The sequence below is a fragment of the Lissotriton vulgaris genome, chromosome 10 (genome assembly GCF_964263255.1).
Source record: "Lissotriton vulgaris chromosome 10, aLisVul1.2, whole genome shotgun sequence".
NCBI classification, from domain to species: domain Eukaryota; kingdom Metazoa; phylum Chordata; class Amphibia; order Caudata; family Salamandridae; genus Lissotriton; species Lissotriton vulgaris.
In genome coordinates this window covers 585,814,376-585,839,855 of record NC_141698.1, presented here as the reverse complement: position 1 = coordinate 585,839,855, position 25,480 = coordinate 585,814,376, and the positions used below count along the sequence as shown (strand labels likewise).

The 25,480-nt window shown below is 44.1% G+C and overlaps 1 protein-coding gene and 1 long non-coding RNA gene across 4 annotated transcripts; both read right to left on the bottom strand.

Moving 5' to 3' along the window:
- Positions 1–450: 450 nt before the first annotated feature.
- On the bottom strand, positions 451–3,011 carry LOC147688559 (uncharacterized). Its single transcript, XR_015300701.1, has 2 exons — positions 1,351–3,011; positions 451–534 (listed from the first exon to the last, which is right to left on the bottom strand). It is a non-coding gene; the product is annotated as an uncharacterized LOC147688559 (long non-coding RNA).
- A 5,085-nt stretch (positions 3,012–8,096) lies between these two features.
- Positions 8,097–25,150, bottom strand: RPS15A (ribosomal protein S15a). Of its 3 annotated transcripts, none has more exons than XM_086941430.1 (5): positions 25,047–25,150; positions 23,632–23,769; positions 23,341–23,420; positions 11,340–11,425; positions 8,097–8,224 (listed from the first exon to the last, which is right to left on the bottom strand). In XM_086941430.1, the coding sequence occupies exons 2-5, from the start codon at positions 23,762–23,764 to the stop codon at positions 8,131–8,133; spliced, it is 393 nt and encodes a 130-aa protein (XP_086797556.1). In that variant the 5' UTR covers positions 23,765–23,769; positions 25,047–25,150; the 3' UTR covers positions 8,097–8,130. The 3 variants fall into 3 exon arrangements, with proteins under 3 accessions (XP_086797556.1, XP_086797555.1, XP_086797557.1); XM_086941429.1 differs by having other exon boundaries at positions 25,010–25,103; XM_086941431.1 differs by lacking the exon at positions 25,047–25,150 and adding an exon at positions 24,759–24,991.
- Between the last annotated feature and the right edge of the window lie 330 nt (positions 25,151–25,480).

Here is a 25,480-nt window from a genome sequence, read left to right as displayed (position 1 = left end):
TCTCCCACATAGCAGCCAAGACCTGGAACGAGCTCCCCGTGAACATCAGACACTCCCCAACCCTGCACACTTTCAAGGACCTCAAAACCTGGCTCTTCGACTGGTCCAGAGCTTCCCCCCCACTCCCCCCAGCACCAGGAGACCCTTACGGGTGAGTAGTGCACTTTATAAATCCGAGTGATTGACAATAGTTTATTAAATAAACATCACAAGGTTATACAAATGCATCCTCCGGCTGCCAAAATACTAATTCGCTGCCCAGCTTAAGTTAGAACTGCATTTTCGATCAATGGTCAGCCGGAACTGGTGCCTAACTCAACCGGTGTTTTAAGCTGGAGGGGGCCAGGGCTGGCTGCCAGAGGCATTGTTATGGACTGAAATTAGTTCCAGCGGGGGCAAGTCCATTGGTTCCTTGCTGGATTTCAACTTGAAAAATTGATTGTTACCAAATGTTTGCCAACTAGAAATTTTTATATTTTTCTTATTCAACTTATATACACATTTTTACACATACATAGACTATTTACACATTACCTATCAACAAAAAGAGAGGTAGGGAGAAGCGCGAACACTCTTAGTCCCCAATAGATTAACAGAAAATAACAACAAAAGAGTGTTCTAGTGCAGGTAGGGTGGGGGTCTGCACTGAGCACAAGGAGTCAAACACAAGCCCATTTGGTTTGTTCATAAAGCCCTCACTCACCGACCTGGTCGGTGACTTGCTTCATCATCGGGCCCCACCGGGTGTGACCGAATGTCACCCCGGTGTGCTGCAACGCCAGAGTTACTGCGGAGCTGGTCTTGTGAGGATGGAGGGGCTATGTGATAAGTAACGTGAAAAGTGTAAAGAGTGGTGGTTTAAAATTGTCTTGTATGTATCAAAAAATTATTTATTAGCTGATCAAGGACAAAGTAAAAAATGTGTCGATAAGCAAGGCCAACTAATTGGATGGTCTTGTACCGATAACATTAAGTGAAAGTGTGGTTGGTCAACATGTTTCTGCCCAAGCGGTATAGTTAACCAGGCATTCGTCAGGACCTAGAGTGTATACTTACATACAAGACAATTTTAAACCACCACTCTTTACACTTTTCACGTTACTTATCACATAGCCCCTCCATCCTCACAAGACCAGCTCCGCAGTAACTCTGGCGTTGCAGCACACCGGGGTGACATTCGGTCACACCCGGTGGGGCCCGATGATGAAGCAAGTCACCGACCAGGTCGGTGAGTGAGGGCTTTATGAACAAACCAAATGGGCTTGTGTTTGACTCCTTGTGCTCAGTGCAGACCCCCACCCTACCTGCACTAGAACACTCTTTTGTTGTTATTTTCTATTTACACATTACACCATGACCACATAAGACAATAAGCATTCAACAGTATTTTGAGCAAGAAAGGAAACTAAGTTGCAATAAACAATGTCTAGTGATTAGTTGAACAAATGTTACAAAAACAAAGATGACTGACATTACATTACTTTGTTACTAATATGCAACACATTTACAAACTCCTCAAAACCTTTGAGGATGAATCTTGTATATGGAAAGGCATCAAATGTTATGACTGGTGTCCTTATGGTAATTATTGTAGGCACCTAATTCCCTTTGGTCATCTTTGCTGTTTGTGTGTCAATGCTATTCTGTGGCCCTATAGAGGTCAGAGCGTTTGATATTAGGCCAGGGTATCATCCAACTAGCGCTTCCCCATGATGCAGTGCCACTTGAGCACTGACTATAGATTTAATTGCTAGCTCTTGACCTCAATGATGGTTACGCAGACGCGCGTCAACCTTAGCTGCTGATAAAAGGAAGGTCTTTTTCAGGGCAGGTGTTCTCGTGGGACAAGTTTCCAGGATGATAAATGGGTCAGAGCCTTATGTTGTGGACTGGTCCTTTCATAGAATTCAGTTGATCTTGCCATGTTTGTGAGCCTTGTCAAGCGGCTTCTTTAACTTTGCTTCCTCCTTTTTTGTTTAATCGAGCTTCCTCCGACCTCTTGCTCTCATTGTGTGGCAATGCTCATTTCATTCTGCTGCTACACGCTGTTTAGTCTCTTTGCGAACAATCTGATGTTTCTTGTTCGAGTGGGCCAGAACCAGATATATTGCACTGGCACTTTGAGAGTTATCGCCCTTCAAGTAATGCTGGTATTTTAAAAGGTCTGTGTGTGTTTTCTAACATCTAGTGTGATACAACCAAGATGAGGACTGCTTTTCTGAGTAACTTGCAGCTATATTCTTTCCAGTGGCTCCTGTGGGTCATCTTAGTCTACTAGCAGACCACTAAGGTGCGTTCTAAACTGGCAAAAGTAGCCGTTTGCATAAGGCAAATTTGCCTGATTGCCTTTTTTTTATTTTCATTTGATGTCCTCGTTTTTTTAGGTCCTTCTTCAGACTACCACTTACTATGGTAAAATTGTTTGTTTTAATTTGGGCCTATTCTGCATGAGCACCTGACCTTTTAAGCTAAAGTGATTTGCTAAACAACGTGTGTGATGTAATTCTGAAGACTGTTTTAAGGAATGCATAACCAAAGGGGATGATGCACGGAGTGTTTAACATTGCACTCACCCCCAGTCAACTGATCTGGGTTTAATCCATCATTCTTTTGCTCACTCCGCCACCCAAGTTCAGACATGGTCATATGCAAATCAGTCCGACCCTGTGGCTCATGGGAACAGTCCAGCCCGAACTGCCACACAATGTCTTCCCCAGACTGGAAACGAGCATCCTGGGACCGGTTTCAGGCTAATAAGCCAGGCTAGCTTGAATTCAGTGGCAAAGTGAGCAAGGGGCCCACGTCTGGGCATACCCTGCCAACTTAGAGCAAACAAAGAAAAACCTTTGGGGGTGATGGACAGAGTGTTGAACAATGCACTCACCCCCAGTCAACTGATCTGGGTTTAATCCATCATTCTTTACCTCAATCCGCCACCCAAGTTAAGAAACCGGTCCCAGGATGCTTGTTTCCGGTCCAGGAAAGACATGGATTGGCAGTTCGGGCTGGACTGTTCCCATGAGGTACAGGGTCAGACTGATTTGCATATGGCCATGTCCAAACGGGGTGGCGGAGAGAGCTAAATGATGATTGATTAAACCCAGATCAGTTGACTGGGGGTGAGTGCTTGCAATGTTCAACACTCTGTCCATCATCCCCTTTGGTTTTGTTTTAAGGAATGTCCTGCTGCTTTTTAAAAACATTTTAATGACCCTTGCCCGTTACTTATTTTAGAGGTTTTATATAGCGCTAGCTTGACCCAGGGGGTATCAGAGCGCTTTACATTTTAGAGACAAGCAGGTCAATAAGACAGGGGACATACATAGCATCAATGTATATAAACATACAAGTCTCGGCCTGATAGATTAGGGTGAAGGTTGGAGATGGGACGAAGGTTATTGAGGTAGTTTGGGTCTGCCAAAGGATTTTTGATAATGGGGGTGATTTGGCCTAGTTGCAATCAAGTAGGGACACAGCCTGTGGTAAGGAAGCTGTTGATAAGAGGTCCAGGAAGGGGTGATGTGTTTTAGGTTTTGGACAAGTTTGGAGGGGAGAGGGTTTTTGGTGTGGGAGGAAGGCTTGAGTTTGGAAATGATGTTAAAGACTTCTCTTTCCGCGACTGGCTGGAAGTCAAGCCAAGTAGCATTATTTTTAGTAAGAGTTAGGATGATTGGAGTACAGGAAAATGGAGGGCAATGGGGGGTGAGGAAGATCAGAGTTATGATGGGCAGTAGTAGGTGTAGGGGGAGTTATGATGGAGGGTGGGATATTAAGAGAGATGTTCGGGTTAGTGTTAGAGAAATAGAACTTAAAAATAACTTCTAGATTCATTGAAGAATTACAAAAATAAAAAGGAAAAAAAGGAAAAAAAAACAAAGTTAACAGGGACTTTCTATTTAGGCTCAGATTTCACTCGTACAAAACCAGAGAAATTGTATCAGTTATAGCTACCTGAGCTAACTAGAACTTAGGCCCCCACAATGCCATGCTTATGGTCTTGCATATTACTCACAGCATGGCCAGTGACATTCCTGATGACATCCACAGAACCACTCACCGTCACACACACATTCACAAACTCACACAAATAAACATGCACCCTACACATGCATAGAGCAAGTCACACACCCATCCACTCACTTTCTCCCTCATACAGGCACTCACAACCAGTTGCACACACTTACTCAAACACTCTCGGTCACCAAGACAAACCAATAGAGCCCCTCGCCCATACACCCACTTAAGACACCCATTCACTTAGCCATACAACCAGTCAAGCATCCTCTCAAAGACACTCATGCACCTGCTGACTCACCCGTCACCCGTACAGCTAATCACATCCACGTATACAGTCACTCACATAATTGGTTTAAAAAGTCGTACACAAACTAATTTAACATTTTTCGTTCCTTAGTATATATGTTTAACACTGAAACCTACAGACAACAATCACTGCCTGTCAGGAACCATGTCATGAGTGATTAAATATGTACGGTCATAAGCAGTGCATTGCAGAGAGTACGTTATATAGCTCAGGTAACTACAACTGCTCATTTTCTATGGTTGTATACCAGTGAAATCTGAGCCTAACTATAACCTCACGTCCCTGTAACCTTTGGTGTTTTCAGTGAAAGTATATACACACTCATTGGCACCCCTAGTGAGGTAAAGACTTAAAAAGAACTGGCATGTCCCTCATACTGACGAGATCTTGGCTAAACACCTGGATCATCCTAGAAGGACATTAAAAAGATGCCAATTAAAGGATATGCTTTGTAAAAACTTTCCCTGAAGGCTTCTACTGATAAGAGTAAATGCAAGTCAAGTCGTGTATAGTACAAACACGAAAGTAGCAGCCTAAGTTGGCATACCCTTCACTATGCAAAAACAGACTATTCCATATATTGCATGAAATGTAGTTGTATTAAGTACTTAATTGGTAGAACAGTACACAAAGCAAAGTAACATGTACTGGAACATGAGGGCCGTCACCGATGAGGACCAGGAGTTTCCCCTGGTACTGCACTTCCAGCAACACCATGCAGGAGATGTTACTTAATTGCAGATGGTGGTTCTGGAAGGGATGACCGGGTACAGACACTGCAACAGTTAGAATCAAAGTTTATCATCAAATTAAACACCATGACACCTGTGGGAGTTAATGCGATGAACTGTCTGTACATCGGAGACAATACGGTTGATAGCTCATTCCGTTTGTTTAATGACCCTCACCTTGGTTAGATAAATCTAACCAGTGCACTTGTAAGAAATGAGGTTGTGCAATGTTAAACAAGAGTGCTTTGTATCATATAGGAAGTGGGATCACTTTGGTTTTGTTGAATGTTTTTATTTCAGGTGACGCAGGAGAATTGCATCATAGCAATATGGAAACCAAGGTCTATGGGTCAGATGCACGAAGCGTTTTAGTGCTTCAACTTCCGAAACGCTATTTGTCTGTTAAGAAATGCTGAATAGCTTTTTGCCATGCACAAATGCAGTTTGAGAATCACAAAATCAGATTTCTACCCAGTAAAGAATCGCATTTTGAGACCTCCCCCCCCCCAAACAGGAAATCGCAAGTAGGGATTGCCGATTTGCAATTCTCAATGTTCTTGTACAAAGCATTACCCAAATCAAATTGGGCCTTTAGAGAATGCTATTACAATCAACTCAAAGGTAATGGTAACCATGCATATTAAAAATGTTTTTTTTAAGGCACACCAAAATGTACTTTTTTTTTAAATTGCAAGAAAGTACACACATGCCCCTAGGGCATATGTGTGCTTTTCATGTGCACCACTTTTTTCCAGAGTGCAGCAGGAGGGGTTGGAGGCCACAGGCCAAACGCCACCTTTCCTTTTCAGAAATTGCAAAGTAGAAAATGTGAAATAATTCGTACTTATGGGCCCATACGGACAACTGGTTTGGTATTCCGTAAACAGTGGTTTCCCAATAGGGATTCCTTCTCTATACGAGTCTATTAGAGAATCTATTTTGGAGACCGTTAAGCATTTCCTCAATAGCAATTTCTACAGTCACTATTTAGGAAATGCAAGATATGTATTTTGTACATCTGGCCCTTTGTATTGTAGTAGTACATGCACAAAAGTAGAAAAATTCAGAAAGATAGCCCACTTGGGATTTATTCTATTTCTACTTTAGTTTATTACATTTATTTCAACATTTTCCGATTTGCTCTTATTTAACATATTTTCCAACATGGCTGTTTGCTCGAATAAAGCTTGTTTTGTGAACAACAGTAGTAGGCTCCCATCTTATAATATAAATGTACTTTTGGGGAGTGAGCCAAAGTCTTGGCTGTGGTACTTGGAGCCCACTTGGGCCAAATTAGGGAAGTTGCTGTATATTTAGTCTGGTCCAGTGAACTCTTGGTCCCACACAATGTATTGGTGGATATTTAATTTTGTTTAGAATGGTACAGCGGTACTCTGCAATGGAGACTGCCCTATGAAGCCCGGTGCTAGGGTTTGTTGCCATTAGATTGCCACAGCACCTTAATGACTCGTACTGAGGTACCGCTCACCTCCCCAGCAGTCATGTACACGCTGTGGTTTTAAACTCACAGAACTCCAACTTTTGTGGCCTTTAGACTAACTGTGGGTGTATACTGTGGGTGTATAATGTGTGCAGCTTGCGCCATCTATCCTCATGTCTTAGTTACAGAATGAGGGAGCCTGTTAATTGACTTATCTATTCACTCATGTAACTCAAAATAACCACTCACCAACCATTCTGGGCCTGAAACAATCATGCATACTGTAATTTCTCATTATCACCTGAAATAAGACGGGCAAATAAGGGCCAACATAGCGCCCATGGTAACTAATACATCTGCTTTCTAGCACATTGCTCGACACAAACATGCATGGGTTAACCTTTTTTAAAAATGTAATGCACCTCAAAGTACATAGAGGTCTTGAACCACAAGAGTAGGAGCTGCCCTTCTGAGGGAATTCCAGGCATCACAGAGGTCGCTTGCCCTGCAATTGACATTTACAAGGCTAAGGGAGTAACATCAGCCTTGTATGGGGCAGAGCTGTGGGGGCATTGCTGCCTGGATTCCCTGGCAATAGCAGAGAGCAAGCTTTTGAAATCTTTAATCGCCCTCCCTCCGAGCACTCCAACAGTGCCTGTGCTGCTGGACACAGGTTGTAAGAATATCAAAGACCAAGCCCGGCTTCGTCCACTCCTTTTATGGGCACGTATTTGGAGGGGTCAAGAGCTAAAATCATATGCTGAAGGGTTGGCTGAGATAATGAGCCTGGGCGGTTGGGCGAAGATTAAGTGGTTGAGAGACACCAAAAAGCTTTGAGGAACTTGGGCTGGGGGACTGTTGGTCATCAAGAACGGCTCCACCAAAAGATGTTCTGAAAAGATTATACTGGAATTGGGTTGCAGATCAGCTAGTTATAAATTCTAGTCATTGTAAATCTACAGCTGCCTTTTTAGCAATAAAAGATGTAGTAGTTTACGAACCTTACCTGGACCTAATTACCCTTCCAGCTGATCGAGCACTGTATTTCAAATTCAGAGTGGGCTCCCTTCCAGTTGGGGCCCTGGTGTCAAAGTGGAAATCAGGTGCCCACACGTCCCTCTTTTGTGCCTGTTGTACCACTAGGACAGAGTCTATACCGCATATCCTGTTTGAATGTCCGGACTATGCTAAACCCAGGAGTTTTTGCAATATGGGTACGCGTAGTTATCTGGTAGCCCTTCGCATCCTAATGACGGACACTTCCCCTCCCATTGTTTGTGGTGTAGCCAAAATTTTAAAGCATTTCTGGTTGATTCGTTGCAAGAGATTGTCAATAGCGGTTTAATTCGTTTTTAGCTAACTTATTCTGGCATTACATGTCTTTTTATCTTTCTTAAATGTAAATTCAATATTGCTCCTTAAAAATGTTTTTTCTAGTTTTGTAAATGCTGTATTTTGTGTACGGTTTCAAGATATCTTGCATACCTAATAAAAGCTTCAACCAACCATAGAGGAATAAATATTTGAGTGACGGATAAACTGACCTTTACAAAAACAGTTTAACGCATTAACCAATCCATTAAACAAAGTCTAAAACAAGTCTGTTTTACAATTTATTAGTCTGCCTTTACATTCTAGAAAAAGAATCCCAGGATTTTGCCTCCTGTGTGTTTTCGCCTAGCTTCTTCGTGGTCCATGATGCCAGCTGACGTTGTGAGAACAATGTATCTGTTCAAAAGCAATTTAAAAAACGTTAATTACAAATATTCAGGCATTCTCATCACAAAAACGGTCTTAATAAGCTTGGAAATTAGCAGCTGCTTTATACAATTCTAACAAATAAATTTTGTTTGTTATAATTGTAGGCTGAAACTAGTCATTAACATAACTAGCAACCCCAGAATGGCATACGTTTTCTGGATTTAAAAGTGCAAGCTATCTTGCTTTCATGGTTTCCAGTACTACTGTTTCTGCAGATTTAGTGTTTTATACCCAAGCATCCCATTCCTAGTACAAACATACGGCATATATTAGTCATATGCTGGAAGAATGAGAATACAAATCTGAATTGATATACGGCAGATTCAGTGTGCCTAAAAGGAGCTATTTTACGACTTTGGTTACTACTGCACCAAAATGATTCCCCTAGCAAGAGCTATTGGGTAAATCCATTATGTAAATGGGATTGATCAGTCACAGCTGCTTAGGTTGGGGAAAGTGGTGGGTCTGCATTCTTTGCCCCACTCCATAGCATCAGCATGATTTCATCTAGCACATTCTATAGACCTGCCCCTGAGATGGCTCAAATTAACATTCCTCACTTGTCAGCCAAGGAATTCACTTGCCATCTGGATATTCTCCCTCCATTAATCGGAGGGCTGACGTATTAGTAGGTAGTAGCAGCAATAATCCAAGGCAAGAAACTTTGCATCTCACAAAACCTTTGCACCGTTAAAAAAAGTCATTGAAAGGCGGCTGGGCTGCTGCTGTTTGAAATACTTCAAAACAGCCTTTGATCCTGATTTTTGGGGCGTGGTGGGGTTTAACAGAAGAGCCCTTTTCCAGATGCCAAGCAGTCTCCACCTTGTGATCTGTGTCTTAAATAGAAAATCTTAAATTTACTTTCTGAATAGTGCTTAAAGGGCTCCAGTCAGTAGCAAAAATGTTTGATCAATTATTAGAAGATGTACACAATTTACTAAATATGCATACATGTACGAAGACAGGTGTGCAAGAAAGCAACACTGCAGTTTATTTCCCCAGGGTAGCAGGTGTGCTACTAAATCTTGTAATAAAACAGTTGACAGGCGCAAATTAGAACAGCAAAAATGAATAGGAGTTATTTGTAACAGTGGCTATGCACCCAAAGCGATACCTTGAAAGATACTGGGCAAGAGACCAACTGCATTTGTGGTACAAGGGGACCTGCCACAGTAAGGGGTATTTAAGATCAGACTAAATCTGGCGGCAGTTAATTAAGGGTGGATAACAAAAGCTTTTTTTGCTGGAGAGAAGTGAGGCCTAGACAACACATGACAACTATGGAACTCTAAAGGTTACATTAATTTTAAAACTAATTTCGCAGATCTGTTGCACAAAAACAAACAGCAAGATTTTAATTACTAATTGCATGGTTATTTCAAGAACTGCTTTGTATAATGTATTGCAATTGCATTTAAATAGCGCTCACTACTCCTGATGGGGTGTTGAAACGCTTTTTTGGCGAGTAGGGCGCTACTCCAGAACCCATAAGAGATTAGTCATGAATTAGGATTGTAAAATAAAAAAGTAATTTGAGTGGTGGATGTTAGTCAGTTATCTGGGTTGAGAAGGGTAGAGGAGGGAAAAAGGTTTGCATTTATGTAGCACATGCTACCCCTGATGGGGTGTTGTAGCAATTTATTGGCGAGTAGCACGCTACTCCGGAACCCATAAAGTATTAGTGGTGAATTAGTATAGTGCAATATTTAAGCAATACGAGTGGTGGACAGGTCTGTTATTTAGATACACTAATTCTTTGATACCTAGCAGACTTTCATGGGCACTGTCAATCTAGGGGACAGATGAGGCCTAAAGGCCTAGAGCGGTCTAGTTATCCAGGTCTTCAAATTTTGCAGGCTTAGATATAGGAGAGTTAAAGAAATCCCATTAAAAATAGGGTGTACAACAACTCAGGATGAAGATCTTAAAGGTGAAGATGGCAATATATTTATACGCTTTTACTTTCTCCATAAATGAAAGCATAGCTTATAGTAGTGCTAGCAATGTTTTTGGTATGATATTTTAAAGGCTCTGAATTTTTTTTTCATTTTATTTAAACTGTGGTGCGTTTTAGGCAAGTCAAACAGGTGCATTTAAAATGTGCATTAGGAGTACAACTGACTAAGACTTGGCTCTTGAGAATTCGATAAGCATTTGAGGGAGGGCCACCACCTTGAACTACCTACTCGCATAAAAACAAAGCTATAATATTGCCCAAACGCCCGATAATTTTGGGCTTAGTAACTGCAATGGATCATAGACTAGTCAGCGAACGTGAACAGCATACTTTGAACAAGTAAGCTCAAAAGAACTCTACCTGGAACCCCTGCTGAAGATTGTCCGAGGTAGTTATGCACTTCTATCCAGATAGTAATTGCATGGATTTATCGATTACTACCCCCGACGAGGCAGTGAAGGGCTATTCGGCGAGTAGCATACTACTCCGGAACCCAAAAAGGATTAGTGATGCATTAATATAGGGAAATATGAAATTAATTTGAGAGGTGGAAAATTCTTATTTGGGTGGAAAAAGAATAGGGAGGGGATAGAAGAGGGAAGGGTATGCTTTCATATAGGTGCTTGGTACACCTGATGAGGCATTAGAGCACTTTTTGGCAAGTAGCGTGCTACCCCAGAATAGCAACTATCTCCACCCAAAACACAAGCTTGCAGAACTAGACACTACAGGAGAACGTTCCCCCCATGTTAAACTGCTTATAACGTTTTTCTACAAACAAAAAAAATGGGTGAGGGAAGGCACAGTTTTATAGTCAAGCACCACTCAAAGTGGGTAAATAAAAAATGTGAAGGGAAAACTGTAGAATGGTAGGGGCTGTTAACGGGGGGGGGGGATTATTAGCAGGAGATATGAAAAGTTGCAGTAAGAAAATGACCATGAAATAAAAACGAAAAGGGCAAAGTTACTAAAGTAATTTGCAAACTATGCTGAAAATTCATAAAATGCTAAATGTGAGATAGAAGTGACAAAACAATGAAATTGAAGAATACAACCAGAGATTAAATGAAATAAAGAGAACAATGGATGTCTTCTAAGCAGGAAAGTTTTCAATTATGCACCTACCCAAACTGGCGAGATGGCAACAGATTGTTCTGCCACTTCTCCAGATCTTTCAGTTGCACATCAAACCGTGGACTGATTACACCACACTGCAAAACGAAAACTGAATTTGATTAACACATTCACATATTTGATAAAGACAACCATCAGCACAGAAACTAAGCAGTGCAGCAATAAGAGGTCACACCTTCATATTTTAAATCCATTATGACAGGCCATTCACATGAAACCAGATTGTCCTACGCTAAAGCAAAGGGAGTAGCACAATAGGTGCATGCATATGCCTCCAACTACTATTGTTTCATCATCTACATTCAACTTAAAACTGTGGAAAACAAAAAACTCCATGAAGTCTTATAAGACATCTTACAAAACATTCACCAAGAGACATTTCTATTACGCCAAAATGTATGAACATTGCACTTTCAATTCGATTGAAACTATTTTGCAATTTAAAAAAATGAAAATGGACCAACCAAGATGGCCGCATAGTCTCCCGGCTCCGCGGACCTCCGTCCTTCGCTCTAGTATCCTGTTGCTCATCCCGATTACCTGCTCCGGATCCATGTGTGTGATCCGACCTGCATTCCAGGGATGCAATCCCGGAGTTTCTCCGCCGTTGTGGAGCGGAGCTAGGTCGAGTGTCGCATTGAGGCCTAACCCAGCAGGGAAGCCGGGGTTTCGAGTGCTGGCTCTGCCGGGCCCGAGTTGAATAACAACGGACTGCTGAATGTGGTTGGGTCCGGTCTCTGGAGCACTCGGACTTTGATTGTTCTGCTACCATCAGCTGCCTGGTGCCCTACAGTAGGTGAGGTTATATTAAGTTCGATTCTTCCCTGATTTTAATACGCTCTGTGTCTGGGCTGCCCCCTTACTCCCACTTAATTCTGGAATTCGCACCGCCATTTGGCGGGTCCGGGTCCCTGGGGCTGGAATCGTGGGCGCCATCTTGGCTTGGGGTAAGTGTTTGGAGCGCGGGCGCCATTTTGGAGCGTCCTGACGCTCAAGGTGTCTAGGGAGGCGCCTATTTAAAGCTGCCCTCTCCCGCGCAGCGGGAACGCGCAGTGGGACGCCGCCGCTTAGCCGGAGTCGTGCCAGAGTCCTGCCCGTCTGCGCTCGTCCGCGTCGAGGTAGCGGGTGCGGGCTACGGACTCTGGATCTCTCCCTTATTAGCAGCCTATGTACCATGGCGGCGTTCAGGTACGATCGCGCGGCTCTCATCTCCATAAGAGATAGTCTTCGGGTTTGTAATCATGACCCTCTACCCCCTCTTTCAGGACCTTATGAGTGTCTGCGGTTATTTCTCTCTGACCTCTCCCATTGGAGTCCGTCCAGTTAGCAGGACTGTTCGTGGTACCCATACGGAATGGTCTGGACAAGCACTTAACATATGGAGTTTGAATGTTAGATCTTTGGTCAAACACCATCAGTCACTACGGGATATGATTGACGCGGACCTTCCCGATATCATCTTCCTGACCGAAACTTGGTTACAGGACGCGGACACTGCCATCATTAACCTGGCTTTCCCCTCTACCTATACGGTGTCTATCTTAAACCGCTCGACGAGGGGAGGTGGTATAGCCATGGCGACTAAATCTTGTTTCCCTGGTTGAGTGGAAGGCCTTGGACCTCCCTATGTGTGAAAGCGCATCGTTTAAGGTAAAGGTCAATCATCAATTCACCTTAAGCGGTGTGCTTATCTATCGTCCACCTGGGAATGACACCGCCTTCAAGGCTGCCCTTGTGGATGTAGTCAGTTCCTTGACCGCAACATGCTCTAATTTCAATATAGTAGGTGACCTAAATATACATCTGGATCAGTTGTCATCTCCTTCCATCAGCTCTTTGCTGGCGGACTTAGAAGCGTTGCAACTTGACCAACTGGTCACCTCCCCCACCCACACAGGAGGACACATATTGGACCCTTTTTTTACCACCTTAGCTCGGGCTAGATCAGCTGACCCGATGGTGGTGGGTTGGACTGACCATCTACTGGTTAAAGTGTCATGTCCCCTTGACACCCCACAACTGAAACCTGCAGGTAAACAGTTTCAAGCGAAATTGGCGTAAACTTAAGCTGGAGGAGTTTGTCAGGTTATCGGAGGCACAACCCCTAGGCAAACTGCAGAATGTAGAACAGGGCTATGAACAATTCTGCAACTGGGTTCTTACCGCCCTCGACTCTCTCATACCTTTGCGTTGGGCAAAATGTTATGCGAAAAATCGTAGCCCTTGGTATAATGACTCTTGCCGAGCTTAAGAGAACCTGCCGGCAAGCTGAGAGGGCCTGGAGAAAAGCTTTTGATCCCACGTTAAAATCGTTGTACTTTGCCCAGCTTAAGTCCTACCATAGAGCTATTTGCCAAACCCGGGCCGCATATTACGCAGCTGAGTTTTCCAACAGCCCCAACCCCTCTAAGTTGATCTTCAAGGTACTTAAAGACCTGATGGGGAAACGGGCCACCTCGCAAGAAATCTGTACGGACTCGCACTGTGAAAGCCTGGCATCCTTTTTCGTGGAGAAAGTACAGAAAATCTATCGAGGATTCGCACCAGCTGCCCCCGGGGATGCTCCTAGCGAAGTAGAGGTCCTGGTGTCTGAAACCCTGTCAACCTTGCCGACTATGTCTAATGAGGTATTCGACACTCTGAGCCGCAAAATTAAATCAGGCTCTCCCTCAGACCCTCTGAAGCCGGAGTTTTTTGCCTCTCTCCCGCCCCTCTGTCGTGAGCCCATTCTGGAGCTGATCAATCTCTCCCTCAGTGAGGGCGTGGTTCCGCTATCCTGGAAGCAGGCTGTGGTCAAGCCCATCTTGAAGAAATCTAATTCTGACCCCTTGCTCCCGGAGAATTATCGGCCCATCTCCCTCCTGCCTTGGACCGCCAAGGTCACGGAGGCACGCGTGAATACCATTCTGTCTGCCCACCTCTCACGTAACAATATCTTAGACGAGAGTCAAAATGGGTTTCGTGCTCAACACAGCACTGAAACGGCTCTGCTCTTTATGATCGAGCATTTGCGGTCAGTGCTAGATGCGGGGCAGACCGCGGCGCTCCTATTGTTAGACCTGAGCGCCGCGTTTGACACGGTGTCTCATGACATTCTGCTGCGGCGTCTGGAGGAAGTGGGGATCGTCGGGAAGGCTCTTAAGTGGTTCCGCTCATTCCTCTCCCGGACCGGTTTTTTAAAGTAGCCATTCCTCCTGGCCAGTCCTCGTACCATTCTCTGGAACTGGGAGTCCCTCAGGGCTCTGCCCTCAGCCCCACATTATTCAACTTGTATGTGAAACCGCTGGCTGCTGTCGTCAGGCAATATGGCCTTACGATGACATCGTATGCCGACGACACGCAGCTGGCGGTGACACTCAGTGGGGACCCTGAGGTGACTGCGCCCAGATTCCGGGCAGGACTGATAGCTGTGGCTAGCTGGATGCGTAACAACTGCTTACAGCTTAATGCCAAGAAAACCGAAGTCCTGATTGTGGGGAAGCAGGCGGAACTCTGGGGAGACCAGTGGTGGCCTCTTGAACTGGGGGCGATGCCCATCCCAGTGGACGAAGTCAAAAATCTGGGGGTCTGGCTGGATTCTAACCTCTCCTTTACCAGCCATACAAAGAAGACAGCAGCTATCTGCTATGGCATTCTGCGAGGACTCAGACCAGTCCTCAAATTTTTCGACCCTCCCACACGTCAACTGGTGGTTCAGGCCTCTATCCTCTCTCGGATAGACTACGGGAGTGCCTTGCTCCTTGGAGTCAACCAGGCTGAGGCGACTAGGCTTCAGAGGGTGCAGAACGCTGCTGCACGGGCCATTGTAGGTCTCCCGAGACGATGTCCTGTCTCTCCTGTCTTGGCCTCTCTGCACTGGCTTCCGGTCAGACAGCGAATCAAATTCAAGGTTCTCTGTCTGACATTCAAGATTTTAAAGCTTTCTTCTCCCCCGGCCTGGACAGGCCTTATTTCTTCTTATGTCCCCACGCGATCCCTCAGATCCGAAGCCCAGTATCTGGCGAACAAGCCTAGGTTCAGGCTATGGAATTCCCTTCCTGTTCACATTCGCGCCCTCAACAGCTTGACCCTTTTCAGAAGGGCCATCAAAACCCACCTGTTCATCTCTGTTAGCTAATATCCCCCTTTTTCAGCTCTGATCTGTTGTGTTGTTGCATATGATCGGGCGCCAGGACGCCCCTTCGCTGGGGCAGCTGTTGCGCCTAATAAATGTTATTAACATAACGAGTGTCGCACGGTGCTGTGTCGCGGGGGTCCCTGACCGGGGTTTCGGCATTCACATCGCCGATTCCCCCGGGTCGGTGCCCCAATGCGTCCTATTGCTCGCTGACCGTCAGTCCCTCATGGCTTACTCCTGCTCCGCCTAATTTTGCCCCGGAGAAGGCGCCTCTCCGTGGGGACCACCGCATTGGAGGACGAAAGGCATCTAGCGGAGCAGGCTCTAACTGGCCCGCCATCGCGGACGGTGCTGGAGGCACTCATGGCACTTAAGGGGACTATTGAAGTCCAGACTTTCAGTTTGTTGTCTGCGACGGATGGACTCACAGGCCTGAGACCGGATCCTGACAACACCCGCGACCCGGCAGCCAGCCCGCTTTTCAATAGATGTCTGAGAAGTATTTTGACCCGGCGCTGGAAGCAGGGTTTGCCCCGATTGTACTGGATCTACCTGACTGTACTATGCCTGGTCACCCAATGGAACCGTTGGAACCCCCGATTGTGTATCCCTCGGAACATTTACATGTCGTCCCTGTTTTGGAACTTTCTACTTTCTATCCTTTGCTGTTTCGGACTGTGTCGACTCCCCTCCCCTGTCGGTCCTTCAAGATGGCGGATGGGGTAAAGCTTGGCTTCGAAGGCAGGGAGGGTCAACATTGGTACCAGCCATCTACATTGGGACCTGCAGTTCTTTTTTCATCTGTGTACTCCTGTTCTGCAGACTTTTGCAGTATTTTGTGGAAAGGGCTTTCTTTAATTGACGACTTCAGTGAATTTGATCGACGGGGCCAGGGTTGAGATTTTAAATGGGTCTCATTGTCGCACTATGTTTAACAGGATTGTTTTATTGACCTAACTGAGTCCGGGGCGGGGCTGGCTACGACGGGGGGAAGGAGACCAGGAGTCCGTAGAAATATGCCCTCCTCCGCTTTCCCTCATCGAGTGGGGTTCTTTGCCTTTTCCTTTCTTTCCCTTTCTTCTATATTTCGGGTTCTGGTTACTGGGCGACAGGCACGCTGCGAGGGGGGTGGCCGTAGTCATCAGCAGGGGTGCAGGGTGGGGGGTGTGGGGACGGGAGTTCGTTTTTATTTGTTCTATGGCCTCTTTTCTTCCTTCTCTTCCCTTGTCTTTTCTTCTTTTTCCTTTTCCGGATTAGTGTAGTGGGTTCGGCTTTCTTACATCCTTGTTTCTACATCTGTACCTTGACTTTTGAGGTTTTGGTGCTATGGGGCGGACAATAATGATGGCATAGACGAATAATGTGCTAGTTTATCCTGATGTTGTATGTCTCAACGCCGTTGACTTACATTATAGCAAGCTTATTCTGGCCACGTTCTTTTGCTCGCCCCCTTTGTGATCCGAGACACTGTACGACACCTGATCCTTCTACTTACTATTGTAAAATGAAAACCTCCCATCCTGTTTCCGAATTGAACTGCCTTTGCAACCAATGCGCTTTGTGGATGGAGCTCCTAAGCTCCCCAGGGAGGCGGGTTTGAAGTTTGACTGTAACACCGTACTGAAACGCTTAGCGGCCAGCCCTGGGGGTTGTAGGCCCTTATCTGTATTTGATTGCAAATGTTAAATAAAGGTTTTCAAAAAAAAAAAAAATGAATGACAGTAAACAGAATAAAATAGAAGAGCCATAAAACATGAAATTAGTCTCTCAAGAATAAAATAGTATCTTACAAACATTAGACTCCTCTTACATCAATCCGTTCACCGCCTAGCTTTTTAAAATTCATAGTTTGCCCCTTTAAAAAAAATTAAAGTATCTATAATTTTCCTCTCCAATTCGAGTTGCGGCCAAATATTTATATAGATGGGCACAATCCAGTGCCCATAGATATCCGCAGGTAAAGTCTCACTGTACATATAGGGGGGAATACTATAATTTTCAAGTTTCTATAAATTGCCTTTCTTGCAGTCTTAAAATACTGTCGAGGTGACAGCCCCATAAGGTTTTACAGCTGCCTGTAAAAAGGAGGCTGTCACGAAGCATACACAAGGTGTTTAATTGTTGCAAACGAGAAGTGCGGAGATACAAAGGAAGGTTGATTTGCTATTAGTGACCTGCACATCAAATAGTGTCACCTTAATGTAATAAAAATGTTTGGAGTACCAAGTTCAAAGCATCCAGTAATGAGCGCAACTTTGGTGTTTGACGCTCATCCACCTACGGCTTCAAAGACTGTCTGCCCACTAGAAGTGCAACAGATATCATTAACAAAAACGAAACACCAGCGCACATCACATGTAGTAACTTTTATCCTTTGTGCAATCAGCACTCTTCTTCAATCAATATTCTTGCAGGAACACTTTTTCAATCCAATAAAGTCACGTTGCGTAGACCATTCAGACTTTATTTCTTTTCAAATACAACGATCCACAGCAGACGCGCGTTTCGCCCTATGCAGGCTGCCTCAAGGCTTGTTCAGTGTATTGAGCACTAAAGTCCTAAAAGCACAGGTTTCCAAAATTGGAAATTCTTTGTATAAGATTCACCGTCGATTTTTCGCACTTATTCAAGCATGTAATAGATATGTAATGAGGTCCTCTTTATTTTCAGCTGCCTGCAAAAAGGGGGCTGTCACGAAGCATACAGAAGGTGTCCAATTGTTGCAAACGAGAAGTGCGGACATGATTGTGCAGACTAAACTTCCTTAGAAGAGGACTAATTAACTTTTTCCTTTTCCCCCTCATAAAGGAACAGAAAAAACGAGGAGTACAATCGATTGCTTTGAAATCGATTCAAATGGGCAGGGTGAAGGTTGGTTCAATGAAAATACATTTGTAGGGTACCCCAACATTAACGGAACATAATCTAGACAAAATCTCGTCAGAATATACCAGTGGCGAGGATTTTCAACAAAAGCAAGCTAGGAAGAAGATCCATATAATAAAGAGGGTAAAGTGCGGTATGCAATTAACGTGAATTTTTCCTCATTTCTATCCAGTCTGTCATATGTACTTTGGGCCATAAAAAGATTTTAATCTTGCTTTAGCAAAGGTTTCACAGCATGTTGGATCATCATACAGGTCCGCCAATCCCAAAGAGACAAGTAACTAACATGGTTCAACCATGGAATTTTAAGAGCATGATCTAAATTAATAATATCCTTTAAAAGGAACTGGATTTAACTGCAGTCTCTTTCCAGATGTATAACGATAATAATAAAGGGGTCTTTCAAATAGTATCATGGATAAAAGGTAAAACGATTTCTTTATGGGGAATTGAGTTAGAGCAGGCAGCTGGGACGGACAATCTCTTATCAAATCTATCCTCTATGATTTGTAAGCTTTTAACATGTGCTATACCCCAACCTGCTGCACCGTAAGTGGCCACAGGTATTGTTTTTGCTAGACATTTTTACCCTCTCCAGTACAGACGTGTTACCTAAATATTTGGCGAATTTAAAGATTGCAGCTATATGTTTATTCATATGGTTGGCTCTAGATATCACCATCACATCCCATCTTAATCTGGAGTTGAAAAGAATACACAGGTATGAGAAATTCTGTGTTCAATTTTTCTAGCTTCAATTGGTAGTTTACTTTTTTTTCCTGCCATATCCTACTGTCATAATAAAGGACTTTGTTTTTATTAGCGTGCAGATTCGGGTCCATCATAAAGTTTCCATAGTTCGTAATACACTTCTGTAGAGACAGTAAAGTTCATACCAGCAAAACCACATTATCTGCATACAGAATGGGGAGCAGGAGTCTACATAAGGACCAGCGCCTCATTTAGGTTATTTGTATAAGAACAGGAGAAAACCCATAAACCTCGTTGGGATGGGTATGTATGTATTTGAGTATGTATTTGAGCTTATATAGCGCACAGCTACCCACAAAGGGTTTCCCGGCGCTTGCTTAGGGAACCCGTTTCAAGTGATTATAACTTGTTTCTGCTGGAGCCATTATTTGATGTTTATACTCTGGTCAATGCGTCGCCAATGCTGTTGTTTTCAACACTTGCACACTCACCTATCACTGATTGTATATAGCACTTTGCACCAAGTGTCACCGGGTTGTCACAAGATCCACTCTGTACAGTGCTGTTCTAACTGTATTGACCCATGTAAGTTTTCTCCTTTGTTCTCTGGAAAAAAGACTACCCTTTTTGAAAAACATTCTGACTCCTTGGTTCTCCTTTCTTTGTAATGCATGTTGCATACATCTCTAAAACTGTCTTTACATAATACCTGTTGGGAATTGTTTTCATTTAGGTTATTGGCATACAGTGAGACTAGGAAATGAGCAGGAACGCCGCCTTGTCTTACTCCTTTCTCAAGTTTGAAGGGTTTAGTACATGCTCCCCGTTTCCCATAGCGTACCTTCACAGTAGCTCCTAAACATAATTGCCTAATGAAGGAGATTATTGCGGCATCTACCCCCATTACCTCGATAATGCACTATAGTTTGTTATGGTCGACAATCAAATGCTGCAGACAGGTCCATGAAGGCCAGGTAGAGGTTGTCTTTTTTAGCTATTGAATATTTCACTACTAATAAGAGTTCAATTTAAGCACTGATCCAGCATACCCCTGCCCTTACTGAATCCATATTGGACTTCTACTATTGTATATTCGGCAACTCATTGCACATTAATAAAGAGACATTTCTATGTATAGACAGGGGACAGAATAACCCTCAAGAAATGAAGTTCAAACGATGTTTAGTAGTATGTGATGCACAAATAGATTACGTGCATTTCTAGAAACACTAAATCTGACGGAAAGTGTGATAGGGAGAAGAGTCATTCCGGAAAAGTGCAAGCGCCATTTTCCACATTAAGCACAGTGTGCAGAAAAGCCAGGCACGGGCGCCATTACCCAAGTGAAAGCACTGCATGGTTGTTTTAAAAAGTGTAAAGAAAAAGTGTTAGTAAATTGGATTTAGTCGAGCCATGCATAAGCTAACAAAAGTGCAGCTGCCATGTTAAAGATTAAGCGCTGTGTGCAGCACTTTTGAACTAAATAAAAAAATGTTTCAATGTAGGCAATGTTACTAAGCAGCACAATAAGAGGGCGGGTGTCAAAGCAGGAGAGCATAAGTCAGGCTATTCGGTTTGTAGAAGACTACCCTTCTTGACACCATCAAGATCACACACCCTGCTAGAAAAGACTGGCATGATGAAGAGAACATGCTTTCCGGCAGAGCTTAGCTTCCCGTTAATGTAGACTTACAGTGACAGGAAAGCCAGGCCCGAGCAGGAAAGCACCCGCCGTAAAGAAAAAAAAACACGGTTGGCACACAAGCTCAAACATTGTTTAGGTGAAAGCGCGCATGGTGCACTAGAAATACAAGCGACTGCCATTAATGAAGCAGGCGTCCTGCAAGTGCTATGTGGGGCTAGATCTACAATGAGCAGCATGCCCGCTGCGAATATAAACAAGAAGCAGCGCCGGTATGTGCTGTTGTGTCTGCTTCAGCAAGACTGTTTTACTCTGCACATTCCATTATTACATCTACACATACTAGGCCCCTTAAACCCATGGCACCCATACGGCAAGGAACAAGAGATCTCCGCTAAAGAGCCCCTTTATGGGTGCCCATCGGGTATTGCAACGCCGACGAGCAGGCTCATATGATGAAGCATTACACTTATCTTAATGGGTGTGTGAGGGACCTATCTCCGAAAGGAGGAATTCCTCTCCATAGAGTACTTTCGACCAACCTTTCATCACACATCCCCTTCCATTGTGTTCCATGACCCACTGAGGAACTCTGTTTTAAACAGTATATTAGGTAATGTACGTTTGGACCTCCCATGAACCCACTGTCCCCCTTTTGACTGAGCCACTGGCTTTGGCAATGATTTTTCACCATGTGGGAAAGCAGCGCGGCAGCCTATCCTTTATGCAGGCTCCTTCCCCAAAATACCAGATGGTAGCCGATAGGTTGAGCACTTTTACCAGTTGCTCACACATGGCCACTTGATTAGCAGCCTTAATCTGCACTCGTGGTCTGGCCACATAAAGTTCCTGCACACCTTCGCCCCTCCTGTACCCAGTTATGCTTTACTCCCTCCCACACCCTCGCCCCATCCTCTGATGTACAAGACAGGCCTGCTGAAGCACCAGAAGTTAGAAAAAAAGTTTCTGAACTGTGGGTGTGGCCTCCCTTGTGTGTTTATGGCTGCATGTGTGAGTGAGGAGTGTTGTGCTCACTAGCCTAAAAGAGAAATGCTGGTTCTTGCACAAAATTGGAAGTTCCTGGCAATCTGCTTGCCTTGTCACAGTGGCACTATGTGTCAGCACACTTCGCCTAGAACAATGGTGGTAATCTATACTACTATTATAAAGAGAACAGAAACCTTTTGGCACGGTAAACTCGGGAACCACAGTGCCAATCCACACACCCAATACATTGTTGTAATCCTCAGGGTGTGTAGATGGACATAGGCTGCATAAAATGAAAATAAAAACGTAAATTAAAAAATTACACTTTAAAAACAAAGTAGTCCCCTAAAAGTAGCGCTGGCCGCGACGTAGTGCTGGTCGTGACCTAGCGATGTCTGCAACGTGCGTGATTACGACAGGCGGGGAGGAGCAGTGACGAGCAGCGAGGAGTGGCGGTGAAGTCCGGAGCAAGGGGAAGAGCGGCGGCTCAGGTAAGGCAAAGGCTAGGCGAAGGTGAGGCAGTCTGGGCAATGTCGGGGCGGGCAGAAGTGCAGCCAAGCCTGAAATGTTGCCCCCAGACCCCTTCTGCCCCGGGCAACGTTGGGGCGGGCTGCTAGTCCACTGTAAAATGCTAGTGCTACAATAGTGCTAAATCCTGGCAACATGCACGCCCTGTCACAATGGTGGTAATTTAAGGTAATAAAAGGTAGTACAGATGATTCAGTCTGTAGGTAGTGTGCACTATATTCAAGGTAAACCACCACTTCACAACGTTTAGATTATTGCACAATACATCTTAGCACAAACCTTAATCCTTAAAAAGCACAACCCAATCTATCCACTGTAATACTACACAACCAGTTTGGTCTGGATCACTCAAAACTTCTATGCAAGCGGACCTCCAGACACATCTTTTGTACAAGGTGAAAGCTCCAACAGCAGGAAGCTAAGGGGCTAGCTTCAATCAGAAGTACTCAAAACCAACGCAATTGTATGTGATCTGCTTCAAGCAGTCAGCCTCTCCAAGTGGTACTATGGGACAGACCAAAGGGAAGGCATGGCCTAGGAACTTCACCATGAACAGAAGTTGCAGTCCCACCCCTACAAGCTACCAAATAGCAGTATTCGGGAAGAATCAGTAGCCCTCTGCTAACAAAGCCGTTGTGGAATGCTAAAAAGGTACCCGTCTCCACTCCTTACTTCAGTGTCTGGGCCTCAACATATAATACATTCCCACTCGCTGGGAGGGAGCCATTTTATCCCCATCTGGTATCATGCTAAAATTAAGTCATCCAACTGGATCCCACTTTGTTTTTTTTAATTAGTGGTGTTAAACTTTAAAGATGATCAAAAAACATCTGCTTGGCATTCATTGAATTTACAATGTTAGCACAACAACCTCTATATTCGTTCACATTAAGATCAAGGAGTTATTGTTCCCTAAAGCACAACAAAAATGATATTATATAAAAGGAAAAAGAGTGACCGAGTGATTGTCCCACATCAGGAAATGTAACATGGTTGGGAGCGGAAGAGAGTTTATGACAGTAGGAAGTTACAAACAAGAGGGTGTCGATAGATTTCCTGAATGACAGGAGCAAGTCAGACGCAAAATTTAAGTACAGCGTTGGCTTCAAATGATAGCTTACCTTGTTTAGTCTGCCAGTGAGATTCACAACAATTTTCCCAGCTCGGTGATCATCAATGATTTCAAATTCACCAATGTAACCTGAAAAATCCAGATTGTGACAAGTTACCCAGTCATATGAGACTACAAAGAGAAACATATTTAAACAAACATATTGATTGTGGCATTGATCAATGGTGCTTCAACTTAACTTAATACAAATTTTTAACTGAAACCATTTTCCCACCAAAATAAACCGGGTGGGATGTCATGCCATCCAACTACTTAGACTGTCAGTAATTAAGACACTTACCGTGTTTCATCATCACAGTTAAGAAACGCACGATCACTTTGGAGCATGGCCTGATCATAACCTGGCGTTTTCCACGTTCTTCGGCATTGTTAATGCTTTTCAGAGCATCGGCAAGTACATTCATGCGCACCATGGTGCCTGTTAAAAAAAAAAGTAACAAAATGGAAATTAGGAAACAAAAGCGTTGCCCTCCCTTATAAACGCAGCGATAGAGCAATGCACATAAATACAACAAATTAATACGACAGTTTTCCAAGTGCCCGTGGTCAATAAGAAACGGGGACAAGTGGTTTAAATCGCGAGTTATCAAAAGTGAAAAACATTCATGTGCCGACGATTTTGCGGTTAACTACGCAAACATCGGGGAGCATCAAGAGAGAAAAGGAATGCAGAAGTTGCACACGAATGTTTTAGTAGAGGAAAGTAGGAGTTATAAAAAAAGTGCAATAATGCATTCCCCCCCCCCCCCCATTTACTTCTATGGAAGGAGAAGCAATTCCAGGGTAAAAAAAACAAACATTTTTTTGCTTCGAAAAATCGAGTCTCGTGTCTCAAAACAGATCTATTGGCAGGTATGCGAAACATGTACGTTTTCCACAAGATATCAATATGCGGAAGGTGGCTTCGGCACAGTGCAACGATTTGAGGAATACGTATGAAGCTAGAATATAGGGGTTTACATTAAAGATAGAGTAATAACGCGCACGTTTCTACAAGAGCCTGTAAACATTAACACGAGGCCACCACAATATAGCACAAACCAAGACATGGATCCAGAGCTCAGGTTTAAAAATCTGCAGCACTCTGGAAGCCGTCATATGCGGCCACCTTATGTTGAACCTAGGCTATAAACTATAAAACGAGCACAAGCAAGAGCCATAACAGCCAACTGGGTAGCCCTTGCTCTCGTTATAGTACAATGTTCATTTACTCAAACAATTGCAGCCGGTAAAAAAACGTGTTGGTATTAGAAAACAGCGCACGTTTGAGGCTCTATATACAACGATATACTAAATGGCACACACTACTTTTATATTAATAGTGCTTCTACAGTAAACACGATATAAAGGTCATATCCAGATACTGGACCCGACTGCACCAGATATATAGTGGTGCGATTAGCTCACATGATGCGACTCCAGAACGTAGCGGCCTTTCAAGCACAGAGACACCGCAGTCACGAGGAAATGATTAGACATGTACAGCCTGAAACTCCGCGAAAATAAGGGTTTCTTGATCCACCCACGAAAGGGGACTGCGGGTGCGGCGTATCCACTCCCCGGGGCCAAAAATTTAGTCGAACAGATGGTCGGAAAACGTACAGTCCGGTTAGCACTACAAAATAAAGATGGAAAAAGGGATGCCCCCGATATCCTACCGATGTTTATAGGGCCAGAACAAGACCGGCTACTCACCGGTCCTGTAATATGGCGGAAAGAGAGAAGGGAGGGCCAGAGGGGGGGATTTCGGAACAATCCTATTCTCGCGAGATCCTGCCGAGCCAATCGCTAGCCGTCTCTCGTCACTTCGCAGGAAAATAAGTTGATTGCCGAAATCAGTCCCACAGTCTAGGATATTGAACCGCCCTCGGTTTACAAAGCGCAGCTGTGTAAAGATAGCTGTTCCTCCTCAGCAATTATTTGGAAAATTTATGAAGCTCTGATAACGGAAATACGCAAATAGTCCGAAGACCTTAAAAGACGGGAGTCTTTGAACGATTTTTCGGTATTTGTTGTTAATGGCCTGGTAGCCAGTGGCAACGAATGAAATCGTCATAAATAAGAAAGACTACGGTGCAGCTGTGGACGTAAAGCAGGGCTAAAAGATGACAGTTTATCATTATAAACTC